Source organism: Lathamus discolor, chromosome 3 (genome assembly GCF_037157495.1).
Source record: "Lathamus discolor isolate bLatDis1 chromosome 3, bLatDis1.hap1, whole genome shotgun sequence".
Lineage (NCBI taxonomy): Eukaryota > Metazoa > Chordata > Aves > Psittaciformes > Psittacidae > Lathamus > Lathamus discolor.
This window is the reverse complement of record NC_088886.1, coordinates 57,400,529-57,427,264: the sequence shown is the minus strand read 5'-3', so window position 1 is coordinate 57,427,264 and position 26,736 is coordinate 57,400,529. Positions and strand designations below refer to the sequence as shown.

Here is a 26,736-nt window from a genome sequence, read left to right as displayed (position 1 = left end):
CCCTGATGCATAGCACATAAAATGACTGAGCTGTTCTGTGATCATTTAGCTTAGTTTATTTCTTTTTCCATGTTATATGCCATTTGTTCACAGCCAATAAGCCAGTGGTATTAGAAGAAATGCTGCACAACTTGGATTTCTGTGATGTTTTGGTGATTGGCACAGAACTAGATCCTGAACAAGAGTGCTTGGAACTAGATCACGCGGAGCTCCAAGGGAAACATCTAGATGCCACAAATTCCACAGCAGGATATTCAGTCTATGGTGTGTTAATGGACTGCTTTCCCTTATTTCTTCCCTACAGTACTGAAATAGAAAGGACTAATGTGGAAGAAATAAGACAAAAATCTGTGATGTATTAGCCATAAAATCTTACAGGAGAGACCATGTCTCAAAAAACATAGTTACTTTTTGGTCTCTGCATGTGCTGTTTATCCTTTGGAATGTACCACAGCTTTGTCTTTATCTTGGCATCCTCCCTGCTACTTCCCACATAAGGAAAATAGCAACACTGCTTTCTTTAAATGTGGGGGTTCATATAGACCACCAGAGTTGGAACTGGGAATGAGAATATTCCTCACACAGTGCTGGTTACTCATTGGCCATTTTTTGCAATTACTAAACCATTTATTCTAAATCTTTGCCGTTGTATTTATTCATCTCCATTATAGAGCTACAGTAATTTCCTAAAACGATGTTCACATAATTTGGTATCAGCCAGAGCCTCCATCAGGGAGTATCTGAGGCACTGCCATCTTCAGATAATTCTGCCATATTTTGTACTTTCTGGGAACATATAATTTCTCCTGTACTGCACACAGCATCTCCATGAGATGATTACTGCTTCATCTCCATTTCAGGTGTGGACAGTATGAACAACTATGAACAGGTTCTTCAGCAGATTCGCTATCGTAACTGGGACACTTCTGCCGCCTTTGACAGGAAGTTCAGAGTTAAGTGCTCAGAGCTGAATGGACGTTACACTAGCAATGAATTTAACTTGGAGGTAAGCAATCATTTAGTCTTCTTTTCCAGCACAGAGGCTGAGCTCTAGCCTTATTTTCAGCAACATGGAGTTTTCTTTAAAGTATGTAAAATTACAGACATGCTCTGTGTAACTAACTGTAATCAAATAGAGAAAAAAATTCTAAGTTCCCTTCAAAGAGGAAGGTGACATCCCCTGTGGGCGCTTCTCAGTGTGGGGGTCTCTATTCCGTTAGATGAGCCTTCTCTTATTCTCTCCATTAGTGGAGTTCTGAGCCTGCTCAAACAGAATGGAAACTAAGTTCATCATTGTTTGTCCATGACATAAAATCTCCTACAGGTCTTTGTGAAGATTTATACACCTGCTCAAAAGTGAATCATTACAGCCTCATTATTTTCCTTAGATTAATAATCCTTCAATTACCCTGACATGATTTTGTTTCCTGCAGCGTTCACCTTTTCAGTTTTTGCAAGCACTACCCCCTTACAATAAGTTTTACAATTCATCAGATGAAGATCATTCCTGATAATTTACGTTATTTCCATTTTTTCTGAGGAGGAAAGTCAGTATACAGGTGACAAAAGCATTAGATCCAGCACCTGGACATGGTCAATTACCACAGGAATAAATGGCACTCTTGAGCATATGTGTGCTGAGCCTATGGCCAGCACAGCACAATGGGTTAGGGTCTGGAAATTACTGATGAACATCAGCAAGAATTATGGACCCTTTCTGAAGGACCAGCTTTTCCAACCTGGAACCCAGGTACCAAATAGCAACAGGCAAGGGCAGGACATTATTAGCAATAGGCTCAAAGTTTTGAAATGTTAACGATGTACTGAAAATTCTTTTCACCTCAGCATTCTGCAGCCCTGACAGTGACCTCAGGGTTTTGTTTCTAATATAATTAGTGGTAGGACACAGAACTGATCTTAAAAGGAAATAAATGAAAGTAGAGATGCAGTAAAAACTCTTTTAATTCTCTCTCATTTTTATTTAAAACTCAATGAGTTTGATAAGTTCTCAGTCACTGTTCAAAGCAACAAATCTCCCACTAACTTTCAGGAACAACTAAAAGCTGATTAGTATTAGAGGAAGGAAAGTCACTACTTATCCAGCTGATTAGTATAGAGGAAGGAAAGTCACTACTTATCCAAACAAGTATATCAGAAAAATCCTTTTAACCTGTGTATTTTTCACTGGCATTAAAAAGTGAAATTGACCTTTAATGTCTATATAATTATATTCCTATCTGCTGCTGAACCCCATAGTTCAATGTAATATATATTTTTATATACAGATAAAAATAAGTATTGCATAAAATATTACACATATATAAAAATATATATTACATATATTTTTATGAATGTAAATATGTTTATAAATCTGTATGTTTCTATAAATACATTCATATCAATATATACATTTATGCAAATATATGTTTAAATATATAAATCTATACTATTACAATATAAATGTATACACATTTATATAAATGTTTATATAAATATGTTTGAAAATATAAATATCTATGTCTACAGATATACAGTTATATAACAACATTTATATAAATAAGTTAATATTAAAACGTTTCTATAAATATGCTTAAACATATGTGTGATTAGATATAGAATCATGGAATAGTTGGGGTTGGAAAGAACCTTAAGATCATCTAGTTCCAACCCCCCTGCTACTGGCAGAGACACCTCACACTAAACCATGTCCCCCAAGGCTCTGTCCAACCTTGCCTTGAACACTGCCAGGGGTGAAGCATTCACAGCTTCCCTGGGTACCCCATTCCAGTGCCTCACCACCCTTACAGTAAGTATAAATATGTGTTTATATAAATAAATGTTTACATTTACATTTATATAATTAGGTTAAATATATATGTTTATATAAATATATATGTTTAACTATATATGCTATTAAAAATATGTTTATATATACACATTCATGTAAATGTTTAAATATATTCCTATAAATATGTTTAAATATAAATACAATTAAAAATGTAAACATTTATAGAAAAATATATGTATATATAAACATTAATATAAATGCATTATATAAATATGTTTAAATATGTGATTGTATATGCATGTTTATATAAATATATACATTTAAATAAATGCTTTATATAAAAAAGCATTTAAATATAATTATATATATAGTTAGATATATAATTATTAATATGTACAGTTGAATATTTATATAAATTTATTTAAATGTTTATATTAATATTTACATTTAATTATATTTCTTAACATATATACAATTAAATATATTTTGAGCATATATATTGAGAATGAAGACCTTGGGCCCACTGTAGGAGAGGATCTGGTTCGAGACCATCTTAAAAATCTGAACGCGCACAAGTCCATGGGACCTGATGGAATCCATCCGCGGGTCCTGAAGGAGCTGGCGAATGAAGTTGCTAAACCACTGGGCATCGTATTTGAGAAATCATGGCAGTCAGGTGAAGTTCCCGGTGACTGGAAAAAGGGAAATGTAACCCCCATTTTCAAGAAGGGGAAAATGGAAGACCCGGGGAATTACTGACCAGTCAGTCTCACCTCTGTGCCTGGTAAAATCCTGTAGCACATTCTCCTGGGCAGCATGCTAAGGCACATGAAAAACAACAAGGTGCTTGGTGACAGCCAGCATGGCTTCACTAAGGGGAAATCCTGCCTGACCAATTTGGTGGCCTTCTATTAAGGGGCTACAGAACTGCTGGGGAGGGGGCGGGGGATAAAGCAGTTGATGTCATCTACCTGGACTTGTGCAAAGCGTTTGACACTGTCCCACACCACATCCTTCTCTCTAAATTGGAGAGACATCAATTTGATGGATGGACCACTCTGTGGATAAAGAACTGGCTGGATGGCCGCACACAAAGAGTCATGGTCAATGGCTCGATGTCCGGTTGGAGACCGGTAATGAGTGGTGTCCCTCAGGGATTGGTGTTGGGACCGGTCTTGTTTAACATCTTCGCCACTGACATGGACAGTGGGATTGAGTGCGCCCTCAAACAAGTTTGCCGATGACACCAAGCTGTGTGGTCCGGTTGATATGCTGGAGGGAAGGGATGCCATCCAGAGGGACCTTGACACACTTGTGAGGTGGGCTGATGCCAACCTTATGAAGTTCAACCACTACAAGTAGGTTGGAGCAATCCCAGGCACAGCTACAGATTGGGCAAAGAAGAGATTCAGAGCAGCCCTGCGGAGAAGGACTTGGGGGTTCTGGTCGATGAGAAAATGAACATGAGCCGGCTGCAGTGTGCACTCGCAGCCCAGAAAGCCAACCGTATCCTGGGCTGCATCAAAAGGAGCGTGACCAGCAGGGTGAAGGAGGTGATCCTGCCCCTCTACTCTGCTCTTGTGAGACCTCACCTGGAGTATTGTGTGCAGTTCTGGTGTCCTCAACATAAAAAGGACATGGAACTGCTGGAACAAGTCCAGAGGAGGGCCACGAGGATGATCAGGGGACTGGAGCACCTCCTGTATGAAGACAGGGTGAGGAAGTTGGGGCTGTTGAGCCTGGAGAAGAGAAGGCTGCGTGGAGACCTCATAGCAGCCTTCGAGTATCTGAAAGGGGCCTATAGGGATGCTGGGGAGAGACTTCATCATGGACTGTAGTGACAGGACAAGGGGTAACGGGTTAAAACTTAAACAGGGGAAGTTTAGATTGGATATAAGGAGGAAATTCTTTCCTGTTAGGGTGGTGAGGCAGGGCAGGGAGGCCCATGGCAGGGAGGTTGGAACTAGATGATCTTGAGGTCCTTTCCAACCCTAACTATTCTATGATTCTGTGATTCTATATATGTTATATACACATTTATATATGTTTATATAAATACATTTATATGTAAGTATATGTTTAAATATGTTTTATATACACACATTTATATAATTATACATGATTTTATATATATACATTACGTAAACATATATACTTACATAAACACATATAAACGAGTGGTATCCCTCAGGGATCCGTGTTGGGACCCGTCTTGTTTAACATCTTCATCGCTGACATGGACAGTGGGATTGAGTGCACCCTCAGCAGGTTTGCTGATGACACCAAGCTGTGTTGTTTGGTTGATATGCTGGAGGGAAGGGATGCCATCCAGAGGGACCTTGACACGCTTGTGAGGTGGGCTGGACCTGGGGGTCCTGGTGGATAGGAGGATGACCATGAGCCAGCAGTGTGCTCTTGTGGCCAAGAAGGCAAATGGCATCTTAGGGTGCATTAGAAAGGGAGTGGTTAGTAGGTCAAGAGAGGTTCTCCTCCCCCTCTACTCAGCCTTGGTGAGGCCGCATCTGGAATATTGCGTCCAGTTCTGGGCCCCTCTGTTCAAGAAGGACAGGGAATTGCTTGAAGGAGTCCAGCGCAGAGCCACAAAGATGATTAAGGGAGTGGAACATCTCCCTTATGAGGAGAGGCTGAGGGAGCTGGGACTCTTTAGCTTGGAGAAGAGGAGACTGAGGGGTGACCTCATCAATGTTTACAAATATGTAAAGGGTAGGTGTCAGGATGATGGAGCTAGGCTTTTTTCAGTGATATCCAGTGATAGGATAAGGGGCAATGGGTGTAAACTGGAGCATAGGAAGTTCCACGTTAACATCAGGAAGAACTTCTTTACTGTAAGAGTGACAGAGCACTGGAACAGGTTGCCCAGGGGGGTTGTGGAGTCTCCTACACTGGAGATATTCAAGGCCCGCCTGGACAAGTTCCTGTGTGATGTACTGTAGGTTACCCTGCTCTTGCAGGGGGGTTGGACTAGATGATCTTTTGAGGTCCCTTCCAGCCCTTGGGATTCTGTGATTCTGTGATGCCAACCTTATGAAGTTCAACCATGACAAGTGCAAGGTCCTACACCTGGGACAAAGCAATCCCAGGCCCAGCTACAGATTGGGCAAAGAAGAGATACAGAGCGGCCCTGCAGAGAAGGACTTGGGGGTGCTGGTGGATGAGAAAAATGCATGTGAACCAGCTTCAGTGTGCGCTCACAGCAGAGAAAGCCAACCGTATCCTGGGCTGCATCAAAAAGAGCGTGACCAGTAGGGCGAAGGAGGTGATCCTGCCCCTCTACTCTGCTCTTGTGAGACCTCACCTGGAGTATTGTGCGCAGTTCTGGTGTCCTCAACATAAAAAGGACATGGAACTGCTGGAACAAGTCCAGAGGAGGGCCACGAGGATGATCAGGGGACTGGAGCACCTCCCGTATGAAGACAGGCTGAGGAAGTTGGGGCTGTTCAGCCTGGAGAAGAGAAGGCTGCGTGGGGACCTAATAGCAGCCTTCCAGTGCCTGAAGGGCGCCTATAAGGATGCTGGGGAGGGACTCTTCATCAGGGACTGCAGTGACAGGACAAGGGGTAACGGGTTAAAACTTAAACAGGGGAAGTTTAGATTGGATATAAGGAGGAAATTCTTTCCTGTGAGGGTGGTGAGGCACTGGAATGGGTTGCCCAGGGAGGCTGTGAGTGCTCCATCCCTGGCGGTGTTCAAGGCCAGGTTGGATGAAGCCTTGGGTGGGATGGTTTAGTGTGAGGTGTCCCTGCCTGTGGCAGGGGGGTTGGAACTAGATGATCTTGAGGTCCTTTCCAACCGTAACTATTCTATGATTCTATGAAACATATTTATATAGCGTATTTATAGAAAATAAGTTTATATAAATATACATTTATATATATACAATTATATATAAATTTACATATGTATTTATATAAGTATATGTTATATGAAATAGCAATTATGCAATATATGTTTGATATATATGCTATCTATTAAATACATATATATTTATAAGAATACATATATAAAATGTATTATACATACTATATATTGCATCTATGGGTACAGATATGTTATATATGTAATATGTACTTTATACATTAAAAAATATGTACAAAAATACATATTACATTGAACTATGGTGTTTATCAGCAGATAGGAATATAATTACTTATTTTTATATATTTATATATACATTACATATATAAATTTATTTTACCTGCATAAGAATATTACATAATTAAAATAACTATATATATATATTCCAGCAGGCTTGGAATATCGAGCACTTTTTAGTATCTTATCTCTTACGTTTCTCTTATGCCAGGTTAATATTCTACACAGCTCCAACTCCAATTTCATGGAGCATGTAAACCATATGATAGTACAACCACAGTTTCTCCAATCTGTCCACCACCCAGAGGGAAGCTCAAGTGCTGTTCACAACTCAGGTATGTGATGAGTTTAGAGACTGCTTATAGTGATTCTGGTATGTCAGTGCTACCCACAAATAAAGCTGTGAAGTCCATAATTACAGCTTGTGAAACCTCAGAGAGATATTTGTACAGGTATGAAACAACTACCATTAAATTCTGTTATTTCCAAGGAGGTACTTTGTCTTTAAAAACTAGTCTTCATTAAATGCTGTGTACTCTAATCCACACCATTAGAAAATGTCTCATTTGTAGTACTGAACCATCTGAAGGATAATATTTATGTTCCTATTCTTTTTGTACATCTCTACTTCTGTGGCCTAGTAATTTCTGCCCATGTCTTTCCAAGCAAAAGGAAGAAATGTTTGTATTATTTTTTTAAATCTCTAACTGCTGCACTGCTTCTGTTAGCTACTGTCAGGCTCTATCTGAAGCTCTCTGGAGAGGAGACAGGTGAAGCGGGCATTATTATATACTAAATAGAGAAATGAAAATGATTTTTTAAACTCTTAAGAGTTAAAATATATACCCAAATCTAAAGCCTTTTCAATGGAGTTAAACTTGGGGCAAAGATACCTGTTTAAATGATGGATTTTGAAATCCTTTTAGCTGAACAATACATATATAAATAAAGTTTATGTAAAGTGTATCTAGTTAGAAGTAGTTATATAAAGTTAGGCTTAGAAAATGACTGTATTTTTCTATACAGTTCTACAGAGATTTTACTAAAATTAAGCTGAATTTTTGCAAAACAGACTATTGCAAACTAGTTCTTTATAGAACTATAGCTCCTGCTATATTTTTGAGCTGATAATATTATAACAGGTCAGAGAGGTTTCTTCCTGTGACTGGGTGAAGACAGAGACTTCTCAGAGTATGACAGAACAATGAGGAAAAACGTCTTGAATCCCTCACAAGTCTCCCAGGAAGCTATTTCCCACAAGCAAGTAGAATGGCAGTGTGTTATTTTATTCCTTGGGCATTGAGATTTAAATCACAGTAGAAGTGTTTGAAACCTTTGAAAATACAAGCTTTGAGATACGCTTTTTCTCACAAGTGAGGTTAACACCTCAGCTTTAATCAGAAGAGGGCAACATGCAGGTGAGGTAACTGAACCTTACTGCAAAAAACACTTGCTCTGGAACTAACTGATTCTGCACCGATTGACTACTTGTCTTCTGTAATGAAGTGGCTTGGAAAAACAAATGATAGGCATACTCACTTTTTAGTCACAATTTATAGTCTGTAAACACCATTCATGTATGTGCTGCCATAGTATATGTCACTTCTCCACACTTTCTGTAGTCCCAGGCACATGGGAGATGGCTGTGCTGATTCTCAATCCAAAGGAAAAGGTACTGAAGGGAGAAAACAGACAATGTATTTAGTGTTTTGTAGGTAATTTTCCCACAAATATAAGCACATTCCGTTTTCCACCTTTTGTTCCAGTTGTTCCAAGTGTGGCTACTATCGTTATTATAATCTGTGTGAGCATACTCATTTTCATCATAACCTTGGGGGTCTATCGAATTCGGACAGCTCATCAGCACAGCTCTGCAGACAATGAAGGAAGTAAAGAGAATGAAATGGATTGGGATGATTCTGCTCTGACTATTACTGTCAACCCCATGGAGGTACATAACCAAGGCATAATACTATATTGTGATACTACCATGGTAACATATAACTGAGAAAGTAATACATGTTGTTATATATAAATTACTAAATAGGATGATGAAGAATCCTTGTGTAAAACACCACTTTGTCTCCATCCATACTTGCATCCTACGTACCCAAGATGGTATTGCTTACTTTTAAACTTTTTAATGTAAGCACTAATCACTAGAAGAGGGAAAATGATCAGCAGTTTAAAGACACATTTTGGCAGCTTGACTAACAAAGATACTGCTTATTGACATTCCATTCTTGTTAGAGTAGTTTTTGAGTATTTGCTACTGAAGTCTATTATAATTAATGCCTAATAGTCACATAATGATGGAGAGCGGATGTTCCCAGGACATTAGTATTTCTAAACGTGGCATAAATGCTCACATTCTCACAGCCACTGGCTAGGAAGAAGGCAATTTTCTTCTACTGTGTCTATTTTATTTCTCCAACTGTACTGTAGAAATATGAAAAGCCTCATCAGACAGAAGAGGAAAGTGATGAAGAAGATATAGAAGATGAAGACACAACCAGTGCTGAATCTGATGAAAGTGAAGAGGAGGAGGAAGATGAGGAGGAGGAAGAGGAAGTGATTGTCCAGAAGAGAGATAAACAGAAGGTCACCAGGCAAGAGCAGCTGGAGTGGGATGATTCAACACTCCCGTACTAACAGCCCTCCAGCCACGTTGCTCTTTTGTAACACCCAATACAATGTTTTTTCTGAGTCTGTTAATTGACAGGATTTCAACTTCTGCCTGCCTATAACTGTTTTGCCTAAAAAGATCTTCTTGTAGTAATTGGTAATGGTAGAACTGACCCTTTTATTACAAAGCCTGGAAAAAACATCGTACAAACATACTGGCATCACCAGTAATAAAGTAATCTAGAACTTGATCTGTTAGCAAGCATAGTTCTCAATTTCCTGTTTCTATACTGCAGATATGTGACAAAAGTCCTGTCGCTCAGTTCATAGAGGTTTTTATCTTTCCTATTTATTTTTTTTTTTCATACAGGAGAGATTTCAGCTTGTTATGAAGAATTATGTGTGTGGGTCCAAATAACAGTTGCCACATGACTTCACACTCTGTAAAATACAGTCCACCTTCAAATGGGGGAGAGTTTTAGTACTACAGGTGACAGAGACTGAATTCCATTTGTCATCTCATCCTGCTTTCTTGGATGTTAGCTGTCTTCTACAAGGGAATATCTAGGACTTGACAAGGGAAGCATGTGCACCTGTGTAGAAGTGGGCAATCTTTTCAGGCATGCTGTCAGAACCCTCAGGATAGGGATTTTATCCAACCTACCCATATTACGAGAGTTAAGTAAAAAAAACCCAGCAACAAGAAGGGGCTGCTGAAGGTTACTGACAAAAATCATTCTGTGTCCACAGATTGAGTAATGTGAGCTTATGCAAACTGTAAATTCTAATGGTATTGATTTACTGTAAAACCTGTAGAGGAGCTCATTAGTTACGGATTGAGGAATTGGCAGCAAATCAATGCTTTAAACTTTCTGTCTTGTAAAGTCATTCGCTTGCTGCAGCATCTTACTGAAGTAGTGGAAAATTAGTGACCCCATTATTCCATAGCTACGTATGGTTGGGATTTTAACAATGATTTTTACATGAAGAAAATACTCCCTTTTGATTTAGTGAATGCCAGCTGGAATTCATGTCTGACTGTATTCTATAACACATTATGTCCTGTTTCTTCTCTCCCCTTACCCACTTACGAGTGGCACAAGAGACAGTGTCAGCATACACAACTGTCAGCTCTCTTTTGCACTCATAATTCTCCCTTATTTCTTCTGAAGCCATTAATGTTGATAAACAGTTTTGTAAAGTAGAACAAGAACAAACAAAACCTACCTGGAACCAAAAGAAAGAAGTGAAAACAAAACCTAAAATCTGAAGAGGTTGAGAGAGTATTTTAGTTTGTTATGGTAACACAGCATATTTTTCTTAAACACTGTTTAAAAAGGAATAAAAAAAAATAGAAGCAAAGCTAGTACAATGTGTTTGTAAGTCTGTGTGGTGTGGGTTTTGTCCCCTTCCCTTAATTATCTTTGTATCTTCAGATGCTCTGCATATCAAATGATACAGCTAGGATAACTTCGCCGATGCATAAAAAACAAAATGGCATGGAAATGAATGCTGTCTGGTGGCTTGTCTGTTTTTAAGTACATCCTTTTCTTTATAATTTCATCACTGATTTTTGCTTTTACTTTTGTAATTTGCTGTTTAAAATCAGCTGCTTTCTCTCTCCTAGATAAAGTAGCAGTCAGCTTTGCCACAACAGGACTTTCCTGAGCACTCACAAATCATAGTTAATATAGCAGAGAGTAACCTGAACAATCTTAAGGGTATCTCCCTCCCTCAGTACTGAATTATTAGCAACTCCTGCACATCTTGGAATATAGACAACATATTGTAGGTTTAGGGTGCTTTTAATTCCAGCTTCTGCATCTGACAGTTGCAGGAAAGGATTGACAGCAACTAGATCGTGAGATCAGTAAGTAGAAAGTAAATGAAAAGAATCCTAAATTAATTTTTAAATGAGACTTCTTCTTATTCTTCTTCTTGTGCCAACATGATTTTAAATACTGGCACTATAGAAGTGTTCTTATGTGAGCAGTCCTGTTTTATTTTTATTCTGATCTCTCACGTATATTAAACTCACAAGAACATTTGCAGAATCAGTCCCACATAAACGCATGCAGGAGTAAAACTTGTAAAATAGGCCAACATTTCTGTTTAATACAAAAATAATTTTAAAGTGCTGAATAACTTGAACAGAAGTTTTATGTTAGATCATATCCTGCCATCTTAGTATCTTTAATAACTTCCTAGTGTTGATTTTCATTAGGGACATGAAGCAGGCTCTTCATGATGCTTGTTAACAGCACCTATCAGCAAAGCTTTCTGCTCAGAAAAAAAAAAGATTTTAAATTAAAACTAGTTGTTTAAAAGTCAATTTCAGATTTAAAAATGTACTTAGATTTTTTTTATTATTATTATTGTCATCACAGCAAATATTACGGCAATTTGAAAACGGCAATTTACAGCCATATTGACAGCCTTTAATTCTTTCATATGTTCATGTCTTCATCAGTGTGTTTCTCCATCTAACAGATTTTTGTCCTTTTGTTAGTGGAAGCAACAGATTTATTCAGGTCTTGCTGGTACATTACACAAGAAGCAAACTATTTTCTCTACTGTAAATAAACCTGCATTTTTAAACCTAAGCAAAGTAATAGAGGCATGTGTGTTATCACCAAAATTTGGGTTGCAACAAGATATTGAGCAAACAAAAATGTATCACTGTGCTTATTTTAGATTACTCATTGGAGTGCGTAATGCAGCATTTTTCATTCAAATAAACAGAAAAATCCTTTTCACACAATGTTAATGAGAATGACATAATTCTTCGCAAAATGAACCTTAGAATTTAAATTTTTTGTATAGCAGTTGACAGCAATGGCTTCATAAGAAAAAGCCTACTCGTAGAATAACACAGAAATACTGTTTTCTCCCTCCATGAATTACTGGTTTTGATGTAAGCTACTTGCTTCAAGAGAAACCAGAAGACATAAATATATACATGATTACATAGGCACACACATCTTTTTTTCTTCCCTAATCAAAAACCACAAATCTCTCCTTTCCTCTCTGAAAAAGAAGTGTTTAAAATCATAAAATCATTTAGGTTGGAAAAGACATTAAAATTACTCAAATCTAACTGTTAACACCAAGCACTGCCACACCACCACTAAATGATTTCCCATGACCACATCAATACCTCTTAAATACCTCCAGGAACGGTGACTCCACCACTTCCCTGGGTGTGGAGAGGTGCCCATAATACTTGGTGTAAGCAATGTGTGACACCTGAGGTCTAAAATTACATCGCATCAATCTTTTTTAATTGTTAAAATTCTAACCTAAGGCTGGAAAAAGCTGCAAAACCTACCAAAAAATAAAAAGTAAAATCCAAGCTGCATTATCTGATTTTATATAGCTGCCGAAGTTGCTTTTTGTACTCAATTGCTTGTTGCTGTTTCAGTTTTGTCCCCCTCACAGGTGTTCCATATTTGCAAGCACACCTTAAAATGCATAGTTATTAATAATCTCAATATTTACTGCATTGGCTAACACCAGTTTAAATTACCAACAGACATGTAGGGTTTCATGACATCTTTAGTACTAGTTGAAAATAAAATGTTATTTACAGCTAAATTTAATACTTTAATACTAGTTAATATGAATTAAAATTAATACTATTTAAAATACTTTAATACTATCTTAAAATAAAATGTTATTTGTAGCCATAAGAGTGACAGCCCTCCTTGTCCCTCAAAGATCCAGGTGTAGCCTAAAAACAACAACACTCCCATGCTTATATCCAAACTATGCAACACTTTGCAATATAGCATAAACACCTTCTACAAGCATCCAGAGATCCTGGACAATTGATGTACCCTTATGTCAAACGTTTTTGTTGTTGAGTTTTGGTTGGTTGGGTTTTGTTTTCAACAGCAAAAAAATATAACAGGCAGTGTGGGAAGCATTGTAAATTGAAATGTATCATGTCCCTTAATGCTGCATGTTTCAGACCACCAGTGAAGGAGATGACAGTCCCAGGTGAATCAACAAAAAAAAGTGCGTCAATGATCAGAGTGTTTGCTTTAGCACTAAGGAGTTTTGTTGTTTGGAGCCTGGGTTGTGTGGTTTTTCTGTTCAGCTCTCCTGGAATCCAGGTCGTTTAATCAGGGTGGAGAATAAAGACACGTTTCAAAGATAAGCACGAAAATTACAGCACATACCCTGTTGACACACCCAATCTCAAGAAGCATTTCTGTTAAATCTGTTAAGCAAGTTACTCCAGTGGTATCTCTCAAGGTAACTATTTCATTACTTTTATAAAGGTAACAAGGAACAAGCCTGTTATAGGGTTTTCGGGGGGGTTGTTTTCCTTGTTGGGTTTTCTTTTTTTCTCCTAAAGACAACATGATCATAAAATAAAAACTCACAGTGCTTGAACAGAACAAAACTGAAAGGGGGAGCAAGGACATTCATTTCACAAACCTCTGTCTAACAAAGGGATTTAAGATACCAATTCTAACCCACATTATTGAAGCCTAATACACAGGAAATTAACCCAGGATATTTTGTATATTCATTCTGTTGGTGATTAAAAGGCAGTTACCAGATCAGGCAGATGTGGTAATTCCCCTGAGGGATTTTGCTGCTTTTTGAGTAGATATTGGCAGTGGCTTGCTAGTTCCCATTTCTCTGCTTGTAAATAGGAATAATGACACCAACATCAAAGTACTATGAGACCTGTAGATGAAAAGCGCTGTCAAAGAGCTTGGTGGTGGTCTTGATTCAGTAATTCTGTTGCAGCTGTACTTACAGCCCTCCATTGTGGGGCACCTTATACACACCCAAAATGAATGACACCATGGTTACAGTCAAGAACTCTGGGTTCTTGTTTCATTAGTTATGGCATATCAAGGAACACTATAGTTTGAAACATTACAAACATTTAAAGCAACAGTCAGAAAAAGCCCTCATTCCTATTTTCAGCTCTAAATCATAAAAAAATTGTGTATTCATCAGCTGTTCAAGCTACAGGGCCACGTACTGCCCATATTTATGCCAATGCTGAGAACAAAGAGGCTGAAGAATTATTTTTCCCAGCTAAATAAATATATTGTACAATGAGAGTGCAGCTTCCAGTAGGAGGTGCATAAAGCCTGCCCAAAGCAAAGAGAAGCTGTCTTCAAATGGGAGACAGAGGTGTTACAATCATATTCTATTCTCATCCTTCAGAAACATGGAAAATTTCATGGGAGTAAAAGGCCTTTTTGCTGCCCTCCCTGTTGTTTTTGTATAAATCTAGACAGTTTGGGAAGTTCAGACATTACCTTCCTACCTGGACTACAATGGCATTTCTAACCAGTACAGAAACTGGCAACACATTCTTGTCTACACTCTACTTGGTGTGCACATACCACAGATGAGAAGGTGAATGGTTGTTTTAACTAGGAATGCTCTTTAGCATGTGGAATAGTTTGACTGCAGACAGTTCTTTCAGAATATTGAACTATTATTTAGGGGAGAGTGAAAAGGGAGGGAGAAGAGAAGGAAGCATGAACAGAAAACAAAGAGTTAAGGTTTCCAGCTGATGTAGAAAAACCCTGGAATTTTATCTTCTAGAAACAAGAGACATTAAAAGATTGAGTGTCAAACAGTAAGAAAGTGGCAATATGCTATCTTCGTGTCCAGAACTGACAGCTATCTGAATCAGTGAGGAAAAAAAAAAAATAGGAAGTTAAACGCTTCCGAGATGACCTTGTAGCTCCTTGTTAGCTCCTCCACAAACTGATCCAAGAAATGTGAGTTACCTTTCAAAAGATGGGGGGGTTACATTCTGCTGTAAATACTGCACCAACAGAAGCTTGAGTAAATACTTAAATGTGGTTAACAGGCAGTTCTGTTCAAAGGATCATCACAACAGGGACAGAATTTTTGCTTTGTAGAGTAATACACACTACAGTTAGGATTCCTACTATCTGTTTCATCTAAGTTTCAGTGTATTTAGTTGTTGCTGCTTGACTCATTAAATCCTAGAAATAAAGATTATAAGACAAATAAAAAGTAGTACAGCTAAAATATTATGCTAACAGTGCTGAATTAATTGCTCTCTAGAATATATTTCCTAGTGTTAGGGCTGGGGGTATTTCAACCTACTTAGATATTTTTAAGCTGCTTCTTCCCCTGGGAGATAATTGTACAGTCTATTTGAAAGATTTTCCTGATAATGAATTTAAATAATCCTTTTTGTAATTTTTATCTCATTATCCCAGTTATATCTTTTGCACCACCCTAAATAATTCCTCTAACCATGATTTATATCCTTTGAATATTTGCGGATAGTTACCTAGTTAGTAATTTATTAGAGCATTTATGAATCCCTCCTCCTTCCAGTTCATTCCTTCAGTCTCACATTTCTGTCTTCAGTCTTACCTTTCTGTGCAACGTCATTAATACTCTAACTAAGAACCTGATACTTCCTTAGTTTTCTAATAGTCAGTTCACTCTGTTAACCTGCTCTGTGTTGGTGTATGTCACTGCAGAGATCGACAAAGGTTAAACAATAGATTCTTATTGAAACTTGGATCTTAAAAAAATTATTGCTGTAATCTATGGATAAGTTCTCATATATGATATGAATTTGGCAGTGTCTTTCACGTCAGTACAATTAACAAAGCCAACCTATAAACCTTGGAGCCAGCCAGCCATTAGTACAAAGTAGTAATTTGTTAACATTTATATTGCCATAATTAAGTTGAAAACAGACATTGTCATTCATGTGTCCTTGCTTCTAAGTGTCCCTGCACTTAACAGTAACTATTACCAGTACATTCCTTTAAGACAAATTAGTATATGTTGTTTCACCTCAAATCTCATTGGTATAATACACCTGCTTTCTAAACCAGTTACTCAAGATTTCTAGCCATATGGTAACTGCTGCAAATAAATAGAACTGTGCCAACTTTTCTGAGTACTGCCGTGTCTAATGTAATACTGCAAATTTGCAATCCATTTGTGGTCTCCTACTGACAGCATGACTACATGGTCAGTTTTCAAGCATGCCTCAAGCAAACCCCTGTTCAAAACAGAGAAAGAGGTAGAGCTTGGATCTTATAATTCATATATTTCCTTCTAGCCCTGCCTTCTATACCAGAAAGCCAGAACAGAACTAAAAATCTTATGCTCAAAGATCCACTGCATCACTAAGACCCAAGTGAAATAAAACTGCCACCCTCATCTGCTCTATCTAAAAGGATTAATGTAAAAGGGAGAACACCCAATCTAAGGCTTCCAGTGTTGACTTAAGGATGCTATATGCTTCCCTCAGCACATCTCTGCCTCTAATAGGTGTCAAACAGCACTGTCCAAATAATTCTGTAGGGAATTACAAGTTGCCATCACTGGTTTTAGGTCACATGCAAACAGAAGATGACTGCTTTGGCATTAGCTAATACAAAGTATAAGAAAAGCTAGCAGAAATAGCGTTCTGTTTTCAGTAAAACGGTGTCATTATTGCTTCCTGCCATTTTTCTTTTGCCCACCTTTCCAAAACCATCCACTGCATGAATCTAGTAGGCTAGCTAGCGAAATGATGAAGCCATGGAAAGTGAGGTTGTAACACTAAGGGAGAGAAAAAAGGAATTCCTGAGCAAGGAACTGTAAAAAATTACTTAAGCTGTGATTAATAGCAGAGCAGGAATCAGACATTCACCCTGAATATTGTTGGCAGTTTGGAGAAAGGGTTTTTTTCTGGTTAGAATTAACCATATAGTTATGAATTATGTTATTGAGAAGAGTTTAAAGAGCTAAAAATAATCTCATGTTGAACGTAACAGCTGTGTGCTCTAGCTGACTTGGACAATTCTATTCCAGATTTCATCACAGCTTGACAGTAAGCATGATACGTCATCTGTCTGCACAAATCTCGAACTTTTCACACACAGTTCATTATTTCCCAGATTCACTTCCACGTTGCTGCATTAGTTCTTGTTGACAAGCAGTAACTGCAGTTGGTAGCATAGCTTTTGTAGCTTGGGATTTTTTCCTAGCAGTCCAATCTCAGTATAGTTGTGGCCACTTCCATTGACAAAAAAAAAAAAAAAAAAAAAAAGTATCAGATGGGATTCAAATAAACTTGTCATTAAAGGGTTGCAACCCCTTTAGTGTGTCTCTAAACAACAGACACATCAGGAGAGATGCTCATCATTAAAAATATCTTAATGTGTACATCAGTCATAAATCACTTCCTGACATGTCATTGGAGATGCTAAAAGCATTTATGAAAGTGTGAATCTACAATTTATGCAGAATGAGGAATTAAATGACCATGTGCAATTAAAAAGGTAAATATGAAATTAATTTATGAACACATATAAAACCTGATGGGTTTTGGGGTGTTTTTTTTTTTGTTTGGGGGGGGGGGTGGGTTAAAAACAACCTTTGCTTTAGGAAAATGCTCAATAAATTTTGACATGGTAAAGTACATATAGTGTGAATAAACTGTACAAAACCCCTTCCATGGCATAGTGGTGTATTTCATAATAAGCCATGTCAATTTGCACAGTCATTTATGAACTCAAGATTGTTAATATCCATGTTTGCCACATGATTGATTAAATGCATAATGGAAGTAGATCTGTTATTTTACAATCTGGCCTGTACATCTGTGCATGTATAAAACCAGGTTCATTTTTGTGGTCACTACGGCACTTTCTGTGATTTGGCCAATAAATATAATTTTAGAATTTCACATAAAAGGTAATGAATGTTCTGTAATCTTTATTTCACCAGTTATTGGGATGTTCTAATTTCCTGAACAATGACCCTTAAACATTAGCACCTCTGGTGGTAAAGGTTAAATACCTGGTCTGTATCTGTAAGCTCTTTTGCTAATTCCTAGGGAAGAACATACCATGTCTCAGTAACATACGAAAGACTCACTACAGTTTTAAAGCATCTACGTAACTTTTTATCCCTCTGCTAAGAACACGGAAAGATAAGCAAGGGAAAGGGAACCTTTGGAAGACTTTAGACTCATTAGACTCATGAAGGTTGGAAAAGTCCCTTAAGATCACCAAGTCCAACCGCTAACACAGCACTGCCAAGTCCACAACTAAACTACGCCTCCAAGCTCCACATCTACATGTCTTTTGACTTGTTGGCATTTATATTTAAGAGCCATCTATTTTCACACTTCATTTTGGTCTGATAAAAGATTAAAGAGAAAAGTGATTATACCATATATTACACACATAAATTATGAGATAGTACAAAGAGGGAAATGTAATTTTGAGTCATCTGCCTATGAATTACAGTTGCACGTGATAAGTATCATCTCATCACATACAGTAATACACCAAACACCTTTCTGCCTTCTGCTCTGTCTACAGCTCCCCTCCTTGTTAGTCCTTAGACTCAATCTAGTTCTTTAACAAGATTTTACACTGATTACAAAAGGAGTGTCTTACAAGTCACAATACAATAAATCCTCGACATGTATCTCATTAGCCACACTCAGGTACATACCCAACACCAGCTGTCTAAGATGCAGTTCAACTCCTTTCAATCTTTAGAAGGGTCCCACTTCAAAAGGTGCAATTAAAGGCAAAAACCTAATGTGAACCCCTGAAACAGTATCTCCAGCCTTCTTTGTGTTGTGCTGAACAGAGTAAGTGCTGTAGGCAACGTTTCAGTTTGCACTCCTGTTTTGCCATAGTTACAGAGCAGTGTTGCAGGTTTACAGATTTCAAACAGAAGTCCATTTCCTGCATCTCACATCCAGACACTGGAGCCCATCACTGCAGCCTTAGCAATCTATTAGAATTCATGAGCCAGCCCTAGTGTGCCTCAAAAACTGGGAAGGCTTAGTACCATACTATTCAGATAAAGAGAATTGGAAGGGACCTTTTCAGATGTCTCCTATTCAAGCTGCTTAAGATTAACCTCACCTATCACACGCCTAGAAGATGGCTTTCTCAGCAATTCTAGAAGATCTAGATTAGAAATTACTATTTTTGTTAACAAATACAAACAGGAGGAGTTTGATATTCTGCAAGACTAAATTACACAATACCTGAACAGCGAATGACAAAGATTTTCTTGTTTCAAGTAGCTTGTAAGGGCCCTATCAGGCTGTTAAATTAAAACTGAAGAATTCTCCCACAACACAATATTTTTCTGCAAAGGTTATTTAAACATAATATGTACAGTATATACTTTGAAAATAGCTTTGACTATACAATTAAGATATTAATCAAAATTGTCTGTGAATATGAAGATTAAATGTATTCAAAATACTACAAAACATTATACTTCTGTGCTATAGCCTAAAGGATCTCTTACTAAACATGACCTTTTTCCGAGTCAAAATGTTTAATGACTCATTCAAAACAAATGAAATATGTGTAAACGACACTCACTCTTAGCATCTTCTTGAGCTATTCAGGCTGCATAACAAAAATAATTTTATGTATAAGAGGAGAAATACACTTCCGAGTGATTGTTTCCGCTTTTGAAGATTGGCCTTAAATAGCCTATAAAATAACTTGCACTTTGTCTTCATGTGCTTGTGTTCAATTTTTGAGTTTACAGAAAGAATATAGCTGTACTATTACAGCATTTAAGCTAAATGCAGTTGCCACATTAGTCTCAGGGGGGTTATTTATACTCCATTCTGCCTGAAACACCTATTAGTCTGCCTTTGACAACTCACAGGAACCTTGCAAAGAGTGGTGCATGGTCAGTCTGCCTCACACTGCAGACGTATCATAGGGGAATGACACCAAAGTGATAGAGGGAGCAGCTGATACAACGGAGGGCTGAGCTACCATTCAGGGATACCTCACCAGGCTGGAGGAACAGGCTGACAAAACTTAAGCAATAGCCAAATGTGAAGCCCTATACCTGCGATAGAAAAACCCGCTGCAACAGTGATGGATAGGGGCAGAAGGGGTAGAAAGCAGCTTTTTGTAACAAGACTTGGGGGAAGGAAGGTCAGATGGACAAGGTACACCCCAAGCAGCAGTTGCTGAACACTTCATGCTGGCTGCACCAATAAGAGTGCACTAATGGGTCAAGGGAAGTGACTATTCCCTGTATCTGGCACAAGCAAGGCTATATCCAAAATTTTGTATTGTAACACAAGACACTGGGAAACTGGACAGTATAAATGGAGGGCCACCAAGACTGTAAGGCATCACTCCCAGCCTATTTGCTCTGATTCTGTGATTTAATATTTTGCAAGTGGTTTCTGATTATGGTAACTGAGTAAATGCCTCATTCTTTCACTTTAAGGAGTATTCCCCCATATTTTTTGACATGTACTGTTCCACAATATCATTTTCATTGCTAAGAGTCTACAGGAGAAATGAGTCTTACCAGTAGCCAGAGGTCCATTAATCCCTCATACTCTAATTCACATAAGCTTTACTTCGGTACAAAGTTCCACTTTCTCTTTACCTAAGGATAGTCAAGAAGATGTATTTAAATAATCCTTCCCGATTTCCCAAAAGGTTATTCCCGTTAGCATAATGTGATAAAATATGGTCCTTTTCACGTCTTAATAATAAAGCTTCCTGTAGATCCAAAATATTACTTAGGAGTAGCTGTACTGACTGTACCACTCAAGGAAGGCTGAGCCCACCATCAGTTTCCATAGCTCCAAGCCCTGTTTCCCTAATAGAGAAGAGAAAAAAAAAAAAAGTTTTTAAATCTATTTATCCTTCCTTCCTTATAGAGCAATTCCTACCTGTCTTTCCTCTCCTTTCATCCTTCCATGCAACCTGGATTTATACCTCTGCATGTGTCATTAGTTAAAAAGAGGGAAAAAAGAAAATTGTATCACACATTAGTCCCAACCAGAGTAACCATAAGCTCCTGGCACTCTCTCTTAAAATATAGGTCTACTATGCAATGACCTGAAAAGACACACAAGTTACTGCAGGTTTTGACCTTGCATTTTGTTTCTAGCAATTTAAAGGGCTGTAACGCCTACCAGTAATTCAAGATGGGTTTTTCAGAAGTCCTGAGTCTAGACCTAATGGATCATGATAAAACTGCAGTGATTCAAAGAAACAAAATGAGTTATGGGTGCTCTAGAAAAACAGCCTAAAATTTTCCAACTATAATTTTCTTCTCTTTGTGACTATTCATGAATAAATATTAGAAAACATTGTCTGCTAATTATTGAGACATAATATTGTGTCCTGGTTTGGGCTGGGACAGAGTTAATTTGCTTCATAATAGCTATTTATGGTTTCACTCTATTCATAATTCCAATTCTTTGCACCTTTTGCAGTTTCTCTAAGGACCACCATAATCCTTCCCTCCTTCCCAGATTTAAGGAACCGTCAGCAAATCACAGTGGTCTAGTTTGCCTAAACAGGTATCTCCAGTAACCAAATATTACGATAAATCTTCCCCAATTTACCAAGCTGAAAACCTCATAATACACATGCACAGAACTTTCAGCATTTTTTTTCCTGGTTCCACACAAAAGATACAACTAAAAAGGAAAATTGGAAATTAAAAGTTAAATTATACAAACGGCCTTACTTATGTGCAAGTTACTGCTTGTACTGTTTAAATGTTTGAACGTCAGTTCTCTACCACACTGAAAATATGAAACTAGAAGCTGGTCCTAGTCCCAAGATCAAGTCCAAGTTAAAACAGTAGCAGGTAATTACAGTAAGTGACAGAAACCATCATTTAGCTTTTATGTGACATATATAGATGAATCACATATGGACAAGTCTCATAGGTTTAGAGCTTTTTAAAAGTTGTAGCTGATTAAAACAGTTGATAGACTATTACATACAAGGTGGAAAAATTTAAGCAGGGACAGATTTAGGACCAACAGATTTATATCTGCCTTCCTGTCATTCATGCAGATGATGCAAGATACAGCACCCAACAAAAATCTTAGTGATCTAGAGGCTGTGATTTACAGTTACACAGGCTTCATTACAACAGATTCACTCAATGTAGACTAGCAGCACAATCTACAGTCTTCAAGGTTTGGTGTCTCACCACGTACACTCAACTGTGATAGTCTCAGTAAAGCAATCACCAAATATTTTCTCCTAGCTTCAACAATGCTACCTGACCAGATCAGCACTACTCAGTCTTCCTGCCTCTTCCCTCACTCTCCCCAGGCAAGAAGTTACAGTCTGATGTTCTTCATCAAAATGGGACAGGGTAGTAAATAAGGCCATGGAGAGTTTTTAAATTCCCCTTGGCTGCTTCTGCACAAAATGTCTTAAGGAAAGCTCCCCAAGGGAATCAGAGAGCGGATTCCAGCAGAGAATTTCCTAGAGATAATGAATTTTTCAGGAGGACTTGAACATCCCACTAACTCCTCAATCAGAAATACATCCTAAAAACAAACAGACAAAAAAAAAAAAAAACAAAAGAAAAAAACAACCCAAAACAAACTAACAACAACAACAAAAATTTATTTATAAGCATATACAAATGAGAAAAACTGCTGCAAAAGCTCCAAAAGAAAAATCAACCTGTGTAACAGATTTTGGTAAAACAAAGTTAACACTCAGCTACTTCCAAATTTCCCAGGACCTTGTAAAATCCATGTGCAGTAAAGTTAATGGCATTACAAAGAGACATGACGGACAGAGTGGACAGAAAATCACTAGAGACCTTAAAGATGAGGAAAACCAGATATTTTTTCTGGGTATTCTTATTTAGAGGGTTTGAAATGTTTTCCTATCATTATCTTTCAAAACATCATCTGTAAAATAGAGTGTACGCAGAAATACAAGTATAACCTGTAGAATTTTAGCATTTAGTGAAAGAGAACAACTACATTTCTGAGATTACTAAAACTTGCAAGCCTCAGATGTAATGTTCAAGTAAAGAGGTTTTGCTCATATGCACAGTCAAGGAATGCAATTATGTTCAATGATACACGGAGCATTGTAGTACTTGCACTTGCAGTAAGAATCCATAACATGGAGCAAGAGAAGTGGCTGGTACCTGTTTCTACAGTAGCACTAAAGAAGAGTGTGTGGCAGCTGAGACCAGTTGGTTTTTTTTTATACATAGGAAAAAGTATCATGTTCATTACAGTTTGGGGCTTTTTTACATCAGTTATTTTTCTTACCCAAAGTAAAAACAGTTTGCTTTAGGAAAAAAATATTGAGATTTCTAAAAGGTGACATTTTAGCTGCAATAACATTAATGAGTTGCGGTAAGAGCATCAGCGGAGATCAGGAATCATCTTGGTCACTGCTGTAAAATAGTTTACAACCCAAGGAAGTCTAAAAACCCTTCCTCAGCTTACATCAGGAGATTCATAGCAATGAATATCCTGGTGCTTGAAATTTATGAGCTTGAAATTTATGAAATATATAGATTCCTCAAGAACCAAAATTATTGTTACCTATTGCCTCTGTTAAGAGGCTACAATTTAAAAGCTAAACCATTTTACTACTGCCCTGGTACTGCTTTGTCAAATGACAGTGTTAATAATGCATCGCAGAATCACAGAAGGGTCAAGTCTGGAACAGACCACTGGAGATCACTTTGACCAAGCCCCAGATCTAGCAGGGTCACCTACAGCAAGATCAGGCTGCCCAGGAACATCTCCAGGGACACGAACTCCACAGCCTCTCTGGGCAGCCTGTGCAAGTGTTCAATGACCCTCACAGCAGAGAAGTGTTTCCTGATGTTCAGAGGGAACCTCCTGTGTTTCACTTTGTGCTCATAGTCTCTTGTTCTGTCACCAGGCACTGCTGCAAAAATCCAGGCTTCCTCTTCTTTCCATCCTCCCCTCAGATATCTATGCACATTATGCAATCCATCATGAAACTCTGAATGACAGAACTCACGCTGTTTCCCCCTAGGATCTTCGGTTTCATCTATTAACAGACTTGCTCCTGAATTTTTACAGCTTGGGTAAGAAAGACACTGGACATCTGTACTTTAAAAACATGCAGAATCCAACTAGGCACTGTATCAGGTGGGATTATCAGATTCTGCTTACCTACATCAGTAGAATTTTTGTCTCTTTATATACTATTCTTCCCTTCTCCCACAGTTTTCAGTCAATATCTAGCCTTAAACTAAGGCTCTCAGTTAACAAGCAAAGATCAATAACTAGATGCAACAATGCATGTGTTGCTTCTGTAATGTACTTACTACATACTGATTGGTTAACTCTGTAAAGTACTTTGGATCTTGTGGTACAGAGGATAAGATGGGAATGTACCCTCTTTGACTCGACATGTATCATCAACTCAGATTATCTATTAGCAGATTATCTGTGAATAAACAGTCTCCATAGGTGAAGCAGCTCCCAAAATAGCTTGATGCAAAAGCAGCTGGATTGGAAAGGGCTTAACACCTATGGTGTGCTGCCAAATAAATGCAAGTGCACCAAATCTCTGGTCTGCCAACAAGCAGAGCAGATGGGTTTGCACATCTCAGAACTCAGGCTAGTCAAGGCTGCTGTGACTGAGCTGGTTCAGGTATAAAACCAGGCTGGGTAGCTCCATACAGTGTTTCACAGGCTCATCTTGTGTTTTGCACAGCTCACACTCCATGCTGCCTAATGTAAGTGAGGATCGTCACCACTCAGAGTCCTTGGGGTGCTTTTCATTACCCCTCTCTGTATGCTTTTGAATTAACCTCCCCGACTAATAAATACTAAACCCCTCTGAACTATCCAGAGCTCCTCAATTATTGTAAAAAATGGAGAGCTGACTATTAAGAACACTGTGCTAGCTTGTCAAAGCTGGGAGGCTTGCCTCCAGTAGTCGCTAGAATTTTTTCTTCCACATTCTGTAGCATGTGTATTATGCCTCACCAATACTGTTGTTTGAACATCCTTTGGCTCCCATAAGGGGTTTTCTTATCCAGAAACAGGTTTCTGCTTCTGTGGGCAGTGATTCATGAGCAGTGTCATTAGGAACTGAATTGAAATCTCTGGAGTGCATCACAACTGGGCTTTGCCAGCCTTCGCTGCTTGAGCCATTGTTAGAATCTGTGTGTCAAGCTGAAATTTCTATTATGCTATACAGATTCAATAGCTGCTATTAATAAAACTTATGCTTCATTAAGCATGAATTCAAAGTGAACCAGGCTCTGAATCTCTGGTTCAATGAAATGCTGAAGGACAAACAGAACAACTATTTTTACTCCTGAAGTATCAAGCAAGATGGAGAAGAACATTTGTTTCCACTGTACATACACCGCAGAATCAGGTGGCTCTGGTAGAACAACAATTCCCTCACAGGCTGCTTTTTGGGTTGGTTTTCCTTTAAATAAATTGATACGTAAGGAAAAAGGCTACAAATTGACAGATTCAAAGTACAGATGGGGGGCAGCTCCGGTTTATCAGGTTCACAGTAGTGGCTGCTTTTCTACAAATGAAAAATTTAGAAAGGAAGTTTAGCTGTAAGTGAAAGCAGTAGGTTGTGCTTATCTTGCGGAGAAGGTTCACAGGAAGACCCCCTAAAATGTGTGAGCCTCAGTTTTGGCTTCATATATCTCCCCTTATTTCAAAGCATGTCCAAAACTGAGTCAGTTTTTAACATCTCTATCAAAGCACTACTCTAACAAGCTGCCAGCCATCAGAAGTTATCTCAGAATAATTAGTAACCTTGAAGCAATTTATTTCAGAGTTCATATGTCCAGTGGGATAAGTAGAACACTCCAACTCTGTATCACCAGGCTTAGAGCTCATAAAAACACACAAAGAAAGAGGTATTGGTGTGAAAAAGTCCTAGTTTACAGAAAGACAAACGTCCTTGCATAAAGAAGGTAAGATACTAGGGGAGTGGAGAGAGGGAGAAGCTGGTTTAAAGGATACGAAGGCAGGGTCCGTGAGGCAAGCGACACAAGGACTAGGTGTGTAAGTGTGGTAATGTGTGCTGTGCAAAACTGATCCATGTTTCCTGATTAGGGCTGGCAGGCACCAGACACTAGGTGTGTTCGTTTTGTCCAACTCTAATTCACAGGAGTTGGGACTGACTTTTAAGGAGTTACATAAGACTGTCCAAATGCCAAGTCTGCTTCCAGTTACTCAGCTTCACAAATGTGAGAAAAACATTAAGTCTTCTTTAGTTGTACCTAGCTTGCTTTTTTGCAAGCCAAGGAAAAGCTTATGTTCTACTTTAATGGAATACTCAAAACATTCCTACTTTTTTAGTTTCTGTAGAGGCATCACTGGCCTTTAATGGCTCTAAGACTGACTTCCTCTATAGGTACATAACTTCTGTACTGTGTACAGAATCCTAATA

At 38.2% G+C, this 26,736-nt stretch overlaps 1 protein-coding gene and 1 long non-coding RNA gene across 8 annotated transcripts in view; one reads left to right on the top strand and one right to left on the bottom strand.

The window, feature by feature from the left end:
• The window catches only part of CLSTN2 (calsyntenin 2), a 385,524-nt gene extending 367,633 nt beyond the window's left edge, over positions 1–17,891 (top strand). For all 7 annotated transcript variants that reach the window (XM_065675430.1, XM_065675428.1, XM_065675429.1 and 4 more), the window contains 5 exons: positions 94–264; positions 861–1,006; positions 7,113–7,236; positions 8,668–8,852; positions 9,347–17,891. In XM_065675430.1, the coding sequence (XP_065531502.1) occupies positions 94–264; positions 861–1,006; positions 7,113–7,236; positions 8,668–8,852; positions 9,347–9,553 (833 nt within the window). In that variant the 3' untranslated portion in view covers positions 9,554–17,891. The remainder of the gene's footprint in view (positions 1–93; positions 265–860; positions 1,007–7,112; positions 7,237–8,667; positions 8,853–9,346) is intronic.
• Positions 1–26,736, bottom strand: part of LOC136012312 (uncharacterized) — a 69,569-nt gene that overhangs the window by 565 nt on the left and 42,268 nt on the right. Inside the window, exon 2 of the long non-coding RNA XR_010611667.1 lies at positions 8,441–8,576. This is a non-coding gene — a long non-coding RNA (uncharacterized LOC136012312). The remainder of the gene's footprint in view (positions 1–8,440; positions 8,577–26,736) is intronic.